Source organism: Coloeus monedula (genome assembly GCF_965178545.1).
Source record: "Coloeus monedula genome assembly, chromosome: 23".
NCBI classification, from domain to species: Eukaryota; Metazoa; Chordata; class Aves; order Passeriformes; family Corvidae; genus Coloeus; species Coloeus monedula.
The window spans coordinates 4,336,162-4,350,891 of NC_138803.1; the positions used below are offsets into that span (position 1 = coordinate 4,336,162).

The 14,730-nt window shown below is 56.1% G+C and overlaps 1 protein-coding gene across 1 annotated transcript in view; it reads right to left on the reverse strand.

Annotated features, from left to right (window-relative positions):
* Positions 1-542: 542 nt before the first annotated feature.
* Positions 543-14,730, reverse strand: part of ITPR3 (inositol 1,4,5-trisphosphate receptor type 3) — a gene marked incomplete at its 5' end in the record, with an annotated part of 38,065 nt that continues 23,877 nt past the window's right edge. The window contains 24 exons of the mRNA XM_082295963.1: positions 543-1,426; positions 1,715-1,876; positions 2,321-2,481; positions 3,387-3,552; positions 3,735-3,859; positions 4,227-4,322; positions 4,708-4,900; positions 5,388-5,552; positions 5,645-5,817; positions 6,280-6,405; positions 7,124-7,316; positions 7,742-7,852; positions 8,448-8,534; positions 8,824-8,925; positions 9,120-9,215; positions 10,473-10,583; positions 10,949-11,149; positions 11,430-11,614; positions 11,703-11,877; positions 12,313-12,482; positions 12,714-12,804; positions 12,938-13,046; positions 13,722-13,870; positions 13,955-14,139. Of these exons, the coding sequence (XP_082152089.1) occupies positions 1,358-1,426; positions 1,715-1,876; positions 2,321-2,481; positions 3,387-3,552; positions 3,735-3,859; positions 4,227-4,322; positions 4,708-4,900; positions 5,388-5,552; positions 5,645-5,817; positions 6,280-6,405; positions 7,124-7,316; positions 7,742-7,852; positions 8,448-8,534; positions 8,824-8,925; positions 9,120-9,215; positions 10,473-10,583; positions 10,949-11,149; positions 11,430-11,614; positions 11,703-11,877; positions 12,313-12,482; positions 12,714-12,804; positions 12,938-13,046; positions 13,722-13,870; positions 13,955-14,139 (3,401 nt within the window). The 3' untranslated portion in view covers positions 543-1,357. The remainder of the gene's footprint in view (positions 1,427-1,714; positions 1,877-2,320; positions 2,482-3,386; positions 3,553-3,734; positions 3,860-4,226; positions 4,323-4,707; positions 4,901-5,387; positions 5,553-5,644; positions 5,818-6,279; positions 6,406-7,123; positions 7,317-7,741; positions 7,853-8,447; positions 8,535-8,823; positions 8,926-9,119; positions 9,216-10,472; positions 10,584-10,948; positions 11,150-11,429; positions 11,615-11,702; positions 11,878-12,312; positions 12,483-12,713; positions 12,805-12,937; positions 13,047-13,721; positions 13,871-13,954; positions 14,140-14,730) is intronic.

A 14,730-nucleotide genomic window follows, 5' to 3' on the forward strand; every position in this document is an offset into this window, starting at 1 on the left:
GTGCAGATTCCCCCCAGCCTGAGGAGAGGGATGGGTGTGGGTTAGTGCAGAGCTGAGGGGTGAAGGCAGGATTAAATGACATGCTGCTAGATGGGGCCATAAACACGTTTCAAGTGCTCTGCAACTTCACTGTTATGGCCTTTTTTATTCCTTTTTAGAGCTTTACTGCTTTCATCAGTGTCTGTTCTTGGGCTTGGAGCTGGGGCTGGCTTGGGAAGGATGAGTGTCTGGAGCAGAGCTGTGCCAGGGCTCCACAGCACCAACAGCTGCTCCTTTTTATGGGTTTCAGCAGTGATTTCCTGGCAAGCAGTGAAAGAATTTGAAACTGTGGCAGGCTCTGGTCCAAAGCTCAGGGAACCAAGGCTGGTGCTCGTGGTGGCTCTTGATGGCAGTGTTTGGCATGGGATGTGCAACACCTGGAGCTGGGAGCAGCGGGCTGGGGAGCACCTTTGGTGACAGCCCTGGTTTGGGTTCTGCTCCTGGGGTGGTTCTGTGCTTCTGTTCCAACAGCCCCATCACACAGGAAGGGGACTTTCTTTACCACGTTGAAGTTTTTATTAGAACATGATTCTGTGTTTAATTTAGTTAAGGCAATTTACACTTCAGTTCTTAAGTAACAACAATAACAACTAAAAAATAAAAATTAACAACAACAACAAAAAAACCAGATAAAACATGACACCAGAGATGAAACTAAAACACAGGACACCCCTTCACAGTGAACTCCTGTAAAGCTGCAGGCTCCCACTACTGCTGCCCAAAGATCCTTGGTCCACAGAAGGTAAAAGACTTTTAGTTCCTACTAGGACAAGCTCAGCTCCTCATCTGGTGAGTTAATTAAATTAAATCCACCTCCTTGAGTTCAGCTGCTCTTTACTGCACCACGGGATGAAGAGAATTCTGTAAATGGAGAGGGGTCAGCGTGGAGCAGGCACAGCAGATAACGAGGGCTGCTTGGCAAAGATCCACAGGGACAAGTGGCACTCGGAATAAGTTAAATAGTGTGGCCCTACAGCTACTTACCCCACAGCCGAGGGGCTGGAGCGCATGGAGATAAAGATACAAGCCTCCACAGTTGCAAAATAAAGAGTTATTGCAATGAGGAATGAAAGTCCTGTATGATTTATCTTCCTACGAGGGTGTTAGAACAACACCTGGGCCCAGGTGTGGGGAGGGATCCGGCCAGCCCCTGCTCCAGGCATTGCTTACAAGCGCTCTAAGGGAGATGCTGGCTGGGAAGCCCTTTCCGTGTGCTCCATCGTCCCCAGACAGTGACAATCCATGCCTGGAGCCCAGGGAGGAGCAGCCTCCTCAGCTGACACACAGGTGCAGTCCCTCGGTGGCTTGGAGCTGTGTCTCAGTGGTTCATGGTGTTCTGGACATCCACAAACCCCATCCTCTGCCTGCGCTTCCGCTGCTCCGTCATCTGCAATTCCAACAGGGACACGGTGAGGCAATTCCAGGCCCTCCCGCTCTTGGATGTGCTTCCCAAGTGTCTGCGCTGCTTTGAGCCTCTGCCAGCAAACTCTGAGCTGATGAGGCACTACCCAAAGCCACGTGTCCCAAGTGTCCCCAGTTCCCCCCAAAAAGAGCTGCAGGAGCCCTTTGCTTGTACTGTCACTGTGCTGCCTTGGGCAGGTCCTGCCTCCCGCTCCCTGCCTTCGATTTTGGGAAGGACAGAGGGTTCCTACAGGGAATTCCCCGTTTCCCGTACCTGTTCCTTCAGCTCGTTCAGCTGGGAGGTGAGGTGGGACACGAGCTTCATGGTGGTGTTGAGTTTGTCCTGCAGATTGCGGATCTCGTTCTGCTCCCCTTCCCCTTCATTGCTGACCAGAGACATGGCTCGCATCCGGGGGAACCAGTCCAGGTTCTTGTTCTGGGAAGGTGACCACGGACAAGGGGAGTTGGGGTGAGGGGTAAGAGAGGAAGAGGGAAGAAGGATTTAACCGGCAGCCTCCCTGTGCTTAGGGATTGAAGAAATTCTCTCTGCAAAAATCTGTCATTTTTCCACGAATGGTTCGTTTCTAGGCTGGTTCATGCACTCCAGTGCAGAAGTTTTTCTTTCCTTGCTTTCCTTTCCCTCCCTTGCCTCGAAACCACCTTGAAACCCCACTCCCAGCTTGGTTCAACCCTTCAACTCATGGGACAAACCCTCAAAGAGACCATGTGGGAAAAACCAGCTCAGGATGAACTCAGGCACTGCACCATTAGTCAGTATTTTCCAAAAGGACTTCCCAGAGCTGTTTTTCCTTGGCCAGCCCCTTGTTCCCAGGGCAGGCAGGTTGGGATAGCCAAGGAGCTGCCCCGAGGGCACCTGTACCTTTATCATCTGTGCCACGTAGCTCTCAGGGCCTGTGTAGTCGGTCTTGTTCTTCACCCGCACCAGCACGATGAAGTACAGGTAGTTCCACATGTTGTGTTCGTATTTGATGTGCTCCTCAAAGGACACGGTCTTGTTGTCAAACTTGTCCCTTTCCAGCCCTGGGAAAAGCAGGGAAGGATGGAGGAGGACAGGGAGGAGATGGGGAGGGGAGGAGGCGAGTGAGGAGCAAACACAGGGAAGGAAATTCAGCCAAGTGCGTCCCCTCCCAAAGGCAACATTCAAGTGCTTTTAATAATTAGTTGGCATTTAGCACATAAATATCCAAACCAGGGGGAACCAACCCAGCTGGGGGTTCAGGAGACTTCCAGTTAAAGTTACAGAATCAGAGAATCATGGAATGGTTCGGGTTGGAAGGACCTTAAAGCCCATCCAGTTCCACCCCTGCCATGGGCAGGGACACCTCCCATTATCCCAGGTTGCTCCAAGTCCCATCCAACCTGGCCTGGGACACTGCCAGGGATCCAGGGGAAGCCACAGCTTCTCTGGGCACCCTGTGCCAGGGCCTGCCCACCCTCCCAGGGAAGAATTCCATCCCAAATCCTGCTGGCCCTGCCTCTGCTCAGTAAAGTAAACCCAGAGGATCTTTAAAGGAAAAAGCAGAGACATTTACTGGGGTTTTCTTTTTTTTTTTTTTTTTTTTTTGATGCCTTCTGCTGACTGAAAGGATTCCAGCCCATTTTCTCTATTGGATTTCCTCAGTGGTATGTTGCTTTTTTCCCCCACTGGCCAAGGGAAGGTCTCAGCAGTGAGATGCACAGTGACAAGAACCCCCACAATGTGGTTTTAGTTTAACACCCCCTTAGCAGGGTGAGGAACAGCAGTGAGAATTTCCCTCCAGTTGTCTCCTTGTTTAAACCCCTCCCAGTGCAGTAGCCTCTTGCTGAACAGATTCCAGCTTTGCAGTGATAAATAAAATCCAGAATCCAGCTGAAATCCTTTTCTTTCCCCCAACCTGGGAGGGCAGGAAGAGCTTTGGGGCAATTCCTGTACTCCCAGTGCTCACCACAGATGAAACAGGTGGTCTTCAGGATCTCTTCCTTCTTCTGTTTCTCACTCCTCAGATCAGCAAAGGTGTCAATAATGACCCCGAAGATGAGGTTGAGGACAATGATGATGACAATGAAGAAGAAGAGGAGGTCGTAGACAACTCGAGCAGGGAACAGGGACTCCTGTAATAGATGAGAGGGAGAACTGGGTGTCTTGCACCCCAGCCCTGTGACACTGAGGCATTAGGGGAGGAGGAGAACGTGAAGGATGGAGCTGGATGTGTCCCAGCTCCCAGGGAGGGGGATGCAGTGAATGCAGCAGGGTTTAGCAGGAGAAAGAGGTCCCAGGTGCTGTCCCCACTCACGTCCTTGGAGGGTTTCCTCAGGATGTCCCCCACGCCGCCGCCGTTGCGCAGGCCGTGGTTGAGGACGGTGACAATGCACATGAGCAGCGTGTCACAGGCACGTTCCCACTGCTCCGGGTCAGCTGCTGCGGAGGAGGAGAGCAGAGCGAGGGCTCAGAGTGCAGACAGGGCCCCAGACCCTGGCAGTGGGATGGTTCCAGCTGCAGTGACAGTGACACAGCAGCAGCTGCCTGGTGTGGATGTCCCAGCCAGCCATATCCCAGCAGCTCCTCCAGCAGCCAAACGCTCCCGGAGCTCCCACCTCCTTTCTGATTAAATAAATCTACCCCAACATTTTTTATGCCAGGATCAGTGTGAAATTGCCAGGCCTCTTGCCCAATACATCCCAGGAAGCGGATTTAATTTCCACCTTGGAAAAGCTGGGATTTTCCTGAGCTGGCTGGCAAATCCACGCTGCCACAGAGAGCTGGCATTTCCACGGAGCTCTCTTACCTTCCAAGGCAGTGGGTGCAGCAGAGCAGCTGATTTTGTCACTGCTGCACGACTCCATGAAGGTCTCCACGTTCCTTTGCATCCCCAAGGGATCATCTGCAAGGAAGAGACCCCAGCCCTGTGAGAGCAGCTGGGGCCTCTCCCCTGCAACCACTCTGCAACCTCTCCCTCTCACCGCTGCCACAGGCTCCCAGGAAGATGCCAACCTTGGGGAAAGGTTACCTCATATTCTCCTACTTTTTCTAGGCTTTGAAGCTTTTTCTCAAGGTTGAGACCCCACAGTGCTGACCCTTCATTTGTAGCCCTGTGCCCCCTTCTCTGCCACCACGAACCCCAAACCCTGCTGCGTGCAGCACGAGCACAAAGCTGTCCTCTTTGGGACCCCAAACCAGTGGGGCTTTTAAACCCAGTTAAACCCAGCACACCCTGAGATGTGTGTGGAGGGTCCCACAGTGTCCCATGACCCTGAGCACTGCCCAACCTTTGGCTTTGCTGTCTGGCAGCCGGTCCACCTCGAGGATGAAGTCATCCTTCAGGAACAGGAAGCCCACGATGGAGAAGAGGTAGACGAGGATGAGGGCCAGCAGGGCTGTCAGCAGGATGGAGCGCCCGTTCCGCGTCACGCTTTTGATGACATTAAACAAGGTCTCCTCTCGGTAGATCAAGTCAAACAGCTGAAAGGGCCCAGGAGCAAAGAAATGCTGCGGGGTGCTTCTCTTGATAATGCCTGGCCTATCTATATCCCCTTTTATCCTGAGATCTTGGATCGCTCAGCAGACCTTGACTAACTTTTCTCACAAAGCCTTTAAGTTTCCCAGCTTACTGAAGGGAAGCGGAGAAGAATGGAGTGACTTATGCACAGCAGGAGAGCCAAGAATAGGCCACATGTACCCTGGCTCTGCTCTCGCCAGCTCACGTTGCCTCCCAGCTGACCCAGATAAAGCACACAGCAGATTAGAGAGAGAGATACAGCCCAGGACCAGGAGAGAGACAGCAATAGATACTGTCGGGAGGCAGAAAGCTCAGCCCACGCAAAGAATAGAGCCCAGGGAATTGTTCTCTCCGCTATCAATCAGCCCCTGGGAGGTGTCACAGGAACCTTCCAGCTCCCAAGGCAGCAGCCAGGCTGCCCGTGCCCCCCAGCCACTGCGTTTATTGTACCAGGATGCTGTAGAAGAGCTCGTGCACGAAGAGCCCCAGGACGCTGGTCACGATGTAGCCGACGTGGTACAGGAATTCGACGTCCATGATCATGGCCTTGTAGCCACGGATGAAGGTGCCTCGGTTGCCCACGAAGCTCACCACGAACACGATCTTGTTGGTCAGCTGGGGACGGCCAGAAACGGGAGGGAGTGGGGTTTGCTGTGCTCTGGGAATGCAGGACAGCTTCCTGCTTCCCCAGCACGTGGAAAACTCACATTGAGAGCTCCCAGGATGTTGAGGGTGAGCCCGATGCCCAGGTAGTAGATGGAGCGCAGGATCAGGGCCACCAGCAGTGGCCTCACCCCGTAGCGCTTGGTGAACAGGGCCATGATGGAGAAGCAGATCAGGATCCAGAAGAGCAGCGAGATCAGCGGGGAATCCAGCACCCCTGGGAAGAGGAGACACACGGACAGTAAAGGCAGGGGCACTGCTGCTGCCAGGCTCTCCAGCCACACCAATGAGCTCGTATCAGAGATGATGCTGCTGCACTGGGAAGATTTGTGTAGGTTCAGGTGGTTTTTACCGATACATTCCCTAACATCTTTTATCCGAGGGCTCAGAACCACTGTCGGTGATGGAGGCTTTGCCTGACCACAGGAATGTCTCCCGTCACTGCTCCCCACACTGCACACACAGGGGAAGGGCAGCCCAGGAGAAGAGAGCTTTCCCTGAGAAGGAAGGGGTGGGAGGGCTGGAAGCTGAAATCCTGACTCAATCCTTTATGCAGCAGAAAGGACCTGGGGTTTTAGGAGCCTGAAGGAGCCCAAGGATGAGGGCAGTGCCAATTTTCCTGCATGTGAAGATCCCTACCCCTCCCACCCCGAGGAGCAGCAGGTGCCGGGGCACTCACCCATGGAAGTGGCTTCCACATAGGGGTAGAAGAAAGCGATGATGATGTTGATGAAGACGGCCAGGTTGAAGGAAATGCTTCCCCAGAGCGTCATTCTGCGGGAGAACCAGTACATCAGCGGCATGCCTGGGGGGAGAGGAGGCAACACACAAACCTCAGCCAGCCTCGTGCCAACCGGGTCCTTCCCAACCCCCTGTGTCCCCCTGGACCCCCTGTGTCATCCCACACCCTCTGTGTCCTCCCTGCCCCTCTGTGCCCTGCAGCTGCTGGTCCCAGACCGACCCAGCCTCCCACCTCCTTCAAAACATTCATGAAGTGTTTGGAAAACATTCCTGCTCATCCGCTGGAAGAGGAGTGCACCTTCTAAGTGGCTCTGCTCACATTCCTTGGTTTCCCAGCTCTCTGGCCTGCTCTGACACCCTGGAATCAGGTTGGCTCTGTCCTCCCTCACAGCTGCTGCACTACTCTTCAGCTGCATCCCAGTATCCACAGTGTGACTCCCTACTCAGCTCCTGTGATTTACAGCCAGGATTTCCACCCTGAAAGCCCCTGAGCAGGTCTACAGGGGGCAGAGAAACAGGTTTTATTTCCCATGTGCAGCTACGAGACCCTGGCGTAGGAGAAGGCACCTGAAAGGTGGAATCCCAGGGAATGTAAGGTGCACCTCAGACTGTGGGATCCTGAGATTTTAACCCTCACTCCCTGCACCCTGCCAGGTGTGTGGTGCTCTGCAGAGCCCGGGCAGCTCAGCGATGCCATTCCCAGGAGTGCAGCCCTTTCCCAGCAGGAATTCTCCCCAGTTTCCCACCGGGGGAGCCCGGGGGAGGCTCTGCCTCGCTCTTACTGCGCAGCTTCTTCTGCCACTCCATCTCGTTGTGCAGGAAGGAGGACTGGTCAAAGAAGTCGCTGACTTTGCTGCCCTGCTCGTCCTGCTCCGTGGTGGTGAAGAGCCGGTACTTGGTCTCCTTGGTGAGGAACTCGCAGATCCCGGGCACAGGGAAGATGATCTGCTCCATGCTCCGGTCCAGCCGCACGATCTGCGGGGAGCAGAGCTCTCAGACCCTGCCCTGCTGTGGTTTTTTCCTCCTTCTCATCTCCAGCTGTGCCTTCCCCTCCTCCCTCCCACTCCACAGGATCCAAATGTTGTCAGCCACTCATTTAGAAGCTCCCAAACTGCCCCGAGCAGGGCAGCCGTGGCTGTGGTAAGTGGAAGTGTGGGAACAGAGGATCCATGCCGAGGATGAGGCTGCTGGACCAGCTGCATCCCTCTGCTGCTGGGAGAGAAGGGAAGGGTCCAGGGGGCTGCTCATCCCTCAGTTCCTGGAGCTAATGCTCCTGCCAGCATGGGGATGGGAAGAGGGGATGGCTCCAGGTGCAAAATAATCGGACATGAGGCATCTGGAGCCGGGTGGGATTCATGGACCATGGGAAGGCTGCAAAGCCAACAGCCAAAGGGTCTTGCCTCGATTTGGGACGTGTGTTTCTCGTAATAAGCCAGCGGATCCTCCTCTTCCTCCTGCACCGGCGCCGTGGACTTCAGCATCTGCGACAGCTGCTTGTTGTTGAGGCTGAGCTGCACGGGGAGAGGGAAAGGGAGAGGATGAGGATCCAGCCAGAAGCTGGCTCTGACTGTTTCCACAACGTGCCTCAACATCTCCCACGGCTGATGAGGTTTTCAGGGAAAAGCAAATGAATTAAAGCTTCCATAAGGGGTGCGAGTGCTCCCCGCGGTGACGGACAATCGATTCCCTGCAATGATTACATCCAAGTGCTGCTAATCCACAAATTACAAACCAGTGCTCACAAAACCCCGGGGAAATCATATTCCTGCTGAATCTTGTCGGGATCTGAGGTACCCGGGCAAGGAACAGCAGAAAAGGACTTGGCCCTTCCTTTCTGAAGGGAAGGGGGAAAGTGGGGAAGGGCAGGACCCTCCAGGGCCACCAGCCCGCATCACGCCACAACAGGGCACACACACCTGTGAGCTTGTACTTCTGGCTAAAAGGGCATTTAGGTGTCTTTCCCTCTTTAATCCCCTGGGAAACACCAAAATCCATCAAATCCTGAACAACAAAGCCCAGGTGGGCTCAGCAAGGGCTCCTTGCAGCCTCGGGTCAGGGCAGCTTGGGGTGGGGGGCTGTGCCTTCACCCCTGAGGTCTCTCCGTACCATGGATGAGATTCCTTCCTCCTCCTCCTCCTGGATTCGCTTCACTGGCTTCAGGAGCTGCTGCAGAGACTTGTTGTGTCGGGAGAGCTGGGAGGGGACAGGGATGGTGACAGTGAGCACAGGCTGGCACGCAGCCACCAGCGGACACAGGAGTGGGACATGAGCACAGGGGGAGCAGGATGGGCAGCGAGCTGTGGCTTTCCCCCACAGCCAAAGGCACATTTGGCTCCCCAGGGAGGCCAATCTGGCTGGAGGAAATGTGCACAAATGTGGAGAAAAATGTGCACAAATGTGGAGAAAAATGTGCACAAATGTGGAGGAAAATGTGCAACCTGTGAGCACAGCCTGGCACATGCCTGCTCTCACAGCTCCCTACCTGCAGCGCCAGGATGTAAATGTTGTGTCCGACTTCCCGGGGAGAAACCTCGGCGTTCTCGCACTCCTCCTCCTGCAGATAAGCCTTCTTGATCACATCCACCTGCAAGGCAGCACGGGCCACTGAGCTCCTCCCCACTCCCCGCTTCCTTCTCCGGCCAGGATTTGAGCAGGAGCAGAAGCAGTGGGGCAGGTGAGGTGGTTCTTGGGTGCAAAGCAGAAACTGCAGCAGGACCCGGGGCACAGGAAGCTCAGCCACGGGCTGGGGGCTCGGTGGGACGTTCCCAGTTCCCTCACCAGTTCCTGCGGACGGAGACTGATGAGGATGCGCTCAGCGTTTTCGCTGTCGTGCCGGCTCTCCATGAGGGCCAGGAGGAGCTTGGAGGCATTGTCCTGGTGAGGAGAGGCCCTTGGTGAGGGGAGCTGTGCCAGGCCACTGCCCAGGGCTTTGGGGTGGGCAGAAATCTCCCATGTCCCTGCCAACTCCCCTGTGCCAGAGGCACCTGAGTGTGGTGGAGATGCCCCAGCCCTGCCCCACGGAGCCCATCTGATCCCACAGCCGTGGGTCTGACACAGGCAGGGTCCCCTCTACAGTGACCGCCTCGCCCCACAGCACACCCCGTGACCCTGCCAGTGACACACGCAGTGACAGTGACACTCACAGTGACACAGACACTGACAGTGACATGCAGTGACACAAACAGTGACACATGCAGTGACACACGCAGTGACAGTGACACTCGCAGTGACACACGCAGTGACACAGACACTGACAGTGACATGCAGTGACACAGTGACACACGCAGTGATGCACAGTGACACACACGCAGTGACACTCGCAGTGACACACGCAGTGACACAGACACTGTGACATACAGTGACACTTGCAGTGACACACGCAGTGATGCACAGTGACACACACGCAGTAACACTTGCAGTGACACACGCAGTGACACAGACACTGACAGTGACATGCAGTGACACAGTGACACACGCAGTGACACGCGCAGGGACACACGCAGGGACACACACACAGTGACACGCAGTGACACACACACAGTGACACACTGACACATGCAGTGACACACGCAGTGATGCACAGTGACACACACGCAGTGACACTCGCAGTGACACGCGCAGGGACACGCGCAGGGACACACACACAGTGACACACATTGACACACGCAGTGACGTGCAGTGACACAGACATTGACACACAGTGACACGCAGGGACACGCAGTGACACACACAGTGACACATGCAGTGACACACACAGTGACACGCACAGTGACACGCAGTGACATGCGCACAGTGACATGCAGTGACATGCAGTGACACAGAGCAGTGACATGCAGTGACACACAGTGACATGCAGTGACACGTGCAGTGACACGCGCAGTGACACGCGCACAGCGACACACGCACAGCGACACATGCAGCGACACATGCAGCGACACGCCGTGACACATGTGCAGTGACACCCGCAGTGACACCCTCAGTGACACACTCAGTGACACACGTGCAGTGACACACGTGCAGTGACACACGTGCCGTGACACGCACAGTGACACACGCAGTGACACACATGCAGTGATGCACACCGTGACACGCACACGCGTCCCCACCACCCCAGCCCAGGCCTCTGTGCACCTTCAGCTGCAGGACCAGGTCCATCCGGTACTTGCAGAGGGGGCTGATGTCGTTTAGGATCAGGGCTGTGATGATGTCGATCCCGTTGGACTCGTGGGTCACGATGCAGCTCTGGGGGAGTTGGGCAGCGTGTTATCCCACAGATCTCCCAGTCCTCCCAGCTCCACCCTCCAGCACAGCCCTGGTCCAAAACACTGCCCTGCCTGCAGCCCTGACCCTGCCCAATCAGCCCAGGACCCCCAAACCGCCCCTCTCCCTGCAGAGGGCCCCTGAATTATTTCCCCCCCATCTGCATCACCAGCAGCTGGTGACCTGTGCAGGAGCCCTGTGACCTCTGCTGCCCACGTTCTGCTCCTGTTCACACTCTGAACCCAAAACCTGTCCCTGCCTCTGCAGCTTGCCTACACACGTGCCCCCCAAATCCTCCCCTGATCAGCGATGAGATTTGGGGAATGACCCCCAGGGAGCCCCCGGACCTGGTTCTCGTGGCAGGGCCCCTGGCAGTACTCGGTCAGGGTCTCCAGGGTCTGGGTGATGAGAGCCACGTTGTACTCGTTGATGTAGAGGCCAAGCAGCCCCAGCCCGCCCGTGGTGCTGCCGCACATGATGTCCAAGAACTGCAGCGTCTCACACACAAGGTTGTAGTTGGTTTTGTTGTTCTGGCACCGCAGGAAGTTCTGTGGAGCAGAGCCCAGGAGTGGGGTCCTGATCCCTCTCTCCCCACACCCCTCCAGCTGCAGTTTGAAGGACGTTAGGGCTGGGACCACCCCTGTAACCTACAGACCTCAGTCCCACAGCCCCAAATTATTCTCAAGGGATGGTGCATTGCACATGGGGAAGCTGAGGCACAGAGCTGCTGCTGGCACAGCATTTAGGGGCCAAACTGGGGCAGATCCCAGCCTTCCCCCAGCCCAACCCCACAGCTGATCCCCAGATCCCCGGAGCTCCAGCCCCAACCTGCAGGTCACGGTTGTGGTTCTCGCAGAGCAGCTGCAGGAAGCGCAGGATGGGCTCCATGATCAGCACCGTCACCCCCATCTCGTTGTTCTGGCCCTGCTCGCCGGGGTCGTGGCCCTTGTGGAACCCCGCGGCCATCGGGTACCGCGTGGGGGTGCCAGGCATCAGGAAGGTGTCTCCTCGTCCTACAGGGAATTGTCCCCTCAATCAGCTCAGGCTGTCACTGAGCCACTGCTGGCCTGCCTGAGGGGACAAGGGGACACGGCCCCGTACCTTTGGTGCCAGGGTCTGGCTCGTCCTTGTCCTCGCGGGGCTTGTTGCCGATGTCACTCATGTTCACCGACACCGTGGACTTCGTCTCCTGCTGCGCCTTCTTCATCCGGTCGTGCAGAACCTTGAAGAACTTCTCGGACTTCTTGTCACTCGTCATGAGGTTGTAAAAGGATTTCTGGTAAAAGGACACTCGTTCAGGTCCCCACCACAGGGTCCAAAGTGTCCCTGCCTGTCCCTCAGAGCAGCAGCCTCAGCACTCCAGACCTACTCCAGGACAACCTGGGTTTTGCCTGGAGCCCCACTGGGCTTTGCACACACAATTTTTCAGCTTCCCTGTGGCAACGGGTTTGGGATAACCCCTGCAGTCCCCCACAAGAGCTGCAGCCCTGAGCCATCGTAGGAATTCCTGGCAGAGGGCATCAGCAGAACTCCAGAAACAACCTGGAACCACCTGCCCCTCCCGCAGCCTCCAGCCGTGGAGCTGGGAAACTCAAATCACCAGACTTCAGCACTATCAGGAGGTATTTTGGCCAAACCCACTGCCCAGAGCTGAGCACTGGACCCTCACCCTGCCCACATCGACCCCTGGCTGCCCAATCCCCCTCAGCACCTGGATCTCGGTGTTGCCGCCGTCCAGCAGGCGGATGGCCAGCAGGATGCTCTCCTGGAAGATCTTCTCGTTCTTGGTGTTCATGATGAGGTCAGCCACCAACTTGGTGGCCCCTTCACGGTCCAGCCGGCACTGGACAGCAGCAATGGCTGACCAGTCCTGGTCCTGGCCTGTGTGAGAGGACAGAGTGGTGTGATGCCGTGGTAGCACAGAGCCAGCACAGCTGCACCACTGCCGGGGCATCTCAGTGCCATCCCTTCACCTCCCCAAATCCTCTGCTCCTGTGCAAGTGGGAAAGTGGCAACCAGCCACAGACCTGGTCCCATCACGGCTTGGGAGCCGGGAATTTGAGGTGTGTGGGAGCAGGAAAAGAGGGGAAGGGGCAGGAGAGGGGCACTCACCTCCCCCAGCAGCGTCCCCCATCTCCCCCTTGGAGCTGGACCTCTTGTTCTGCAGGTAATTGTTCATGAGCATTTTCCGCAGCAGGTTGCCCTGCCAAGGCAAACAAACGTCACCAGCGTCCCCATGCCAAGGCCGGGGCCAGGGCAGAACTGGCCAAGCACCCCTGGGTGCCCAGGGAGGGCTCTGCCAGCCTGGGAGCGTGGACACGGCTCACGGTGCTCACCCTCTCTCCGTACTTGTTCCTCTTCACCAGCATCTGCTGCAGCGTCCTCAGCACCTTGATGCAGAGCTTCTCCTCCGTCTCCATGAGGTCCTTGGTGTGCTGCACCAGCCTGGCACGGCAAAGCCATTGTCACCCAGCTGGGAGGGACCCGGGGATCCCTGAGGGAACCACCCCCAGCGCCCCTCAGGGCTGCAGGCACGCAGGAGGTGATGCCGTGATGATTTTTTGCCTTTTCTTTTTATACACCTTTATGTATTCTCAGTATTCTTAACATACATACTTACAATTCTTTAAACCTGATATCTTAACGTAGTGCTAGTATTCGACCAGGCCAAAAACCCAAACATCCTAAAAACCTCACAGTTAAAAACCAGAAAACCTTATGCTATCTTAAGAAACCAAGGTTGTCTCTGGAACAGAACAGATTCTATAAACTAAAATTAAGCCCATCTGGAGAAAAAATACTTTAAAATAGAGAGATGTCACACCATTCATTTAAACCTCTCACTGAAGAATCTTTGTCAAATATGCTAATTTGCAAAGTCTATAAAATCATGTACACGATCTACCGTGTGAGTACATTTCGACATATTCCCCCTTGACAAATTGTTACACCATAAAAATCCTTATTAAAAACCGAGGTAGAAACCCTTTTATCCCTTAACTGTATCTAACTCTTAATTCTAACACCAAGGAAAAGGCACCACAGGGGTGCATGGCCCACTCAGGATGAGGATCCCAAACCCTTCCCAGCACCCCCAGGGCAATCCCAAACCCCTCTCACTTGGACAGGAACCCCCCGCTCTCGCAGCGCTGGAACGCCTCCGTCCCCTCCATGAAGAGCAGCTCCGGCCGGTGCAGGACGTCCACCAGCACGGACAGCTCGGCCTCCACCAGCGGCTTCAGGCGATCCTCCAGGGCGTTGATGATGTCCTGCAAGCCACAGCACCCCCCTTCAGAGCCAGGGGACACACGGCAGAGGGACCCTGCAACCCTGAGCCACGCCCTGCCCCTCACCTGCAGCTTCTCGATGATGTTCTTGTAGTCCCACTGGTTGGGGGTGGCGGACACGCGGGGGAAGGTGCGCGTGGCCGCCTTGTAGCTCGAGGTGTTCCTCTGCACTGTGCTGGTGGAGCTGCTGTTGAGCAGGGAGCTCACGTGGGCATCCAGGTCCATGGGCAGCGCGATGGAGCGGCTCTTGGCTGCGGGACACGGGCATGGGGTTGGGACAGCCACGACCCAGCTGAGTCTCACCGCCCTGCCCGGGCACCCCTTCGCCAGCATTCACCTCATTTGCAGCAGAGATTTGGGGTAAATACACGCCTAAACTCCTGCAGGCCAGTGAGGGCGGAGTGTTCCCACATATCCCAACACCCACAGCCCCATACGGGGTGGAAAGAGGCTCCAGTTGTTCGGTTGGGAAAGCCCAGCGTGGGGAGGTTGTAAGCACCCTGCCTGGAGTTCCAAAGGGAAATCCCCACCCAGAGCCCAACCAGCAGCAATCCTTTCCACGGTGACTCAGAGCTAGCAGCTCTCAGCCTGAGTCAGGCAGCTGCACGCCGGGGGCAAAGTCCTGGCCAGGGAAAACCACTGTCAGTGTTGGCTTTGTGTCCAGGCAGGGACACACCAGGGAGCTCCCAGCCAAGTCCAGGCTCTGGTTATCCCCACGTTACCTTGGGCATGCTGAGACGAAGCTCAAAACAAAGCAAATCCCAGAGCCAAACGTGCCCATCCATCCCCAGCTGGCAGCCCCTCACCGCGGCGTCCCGCCACCCCCACAGGAGGGACAGCGT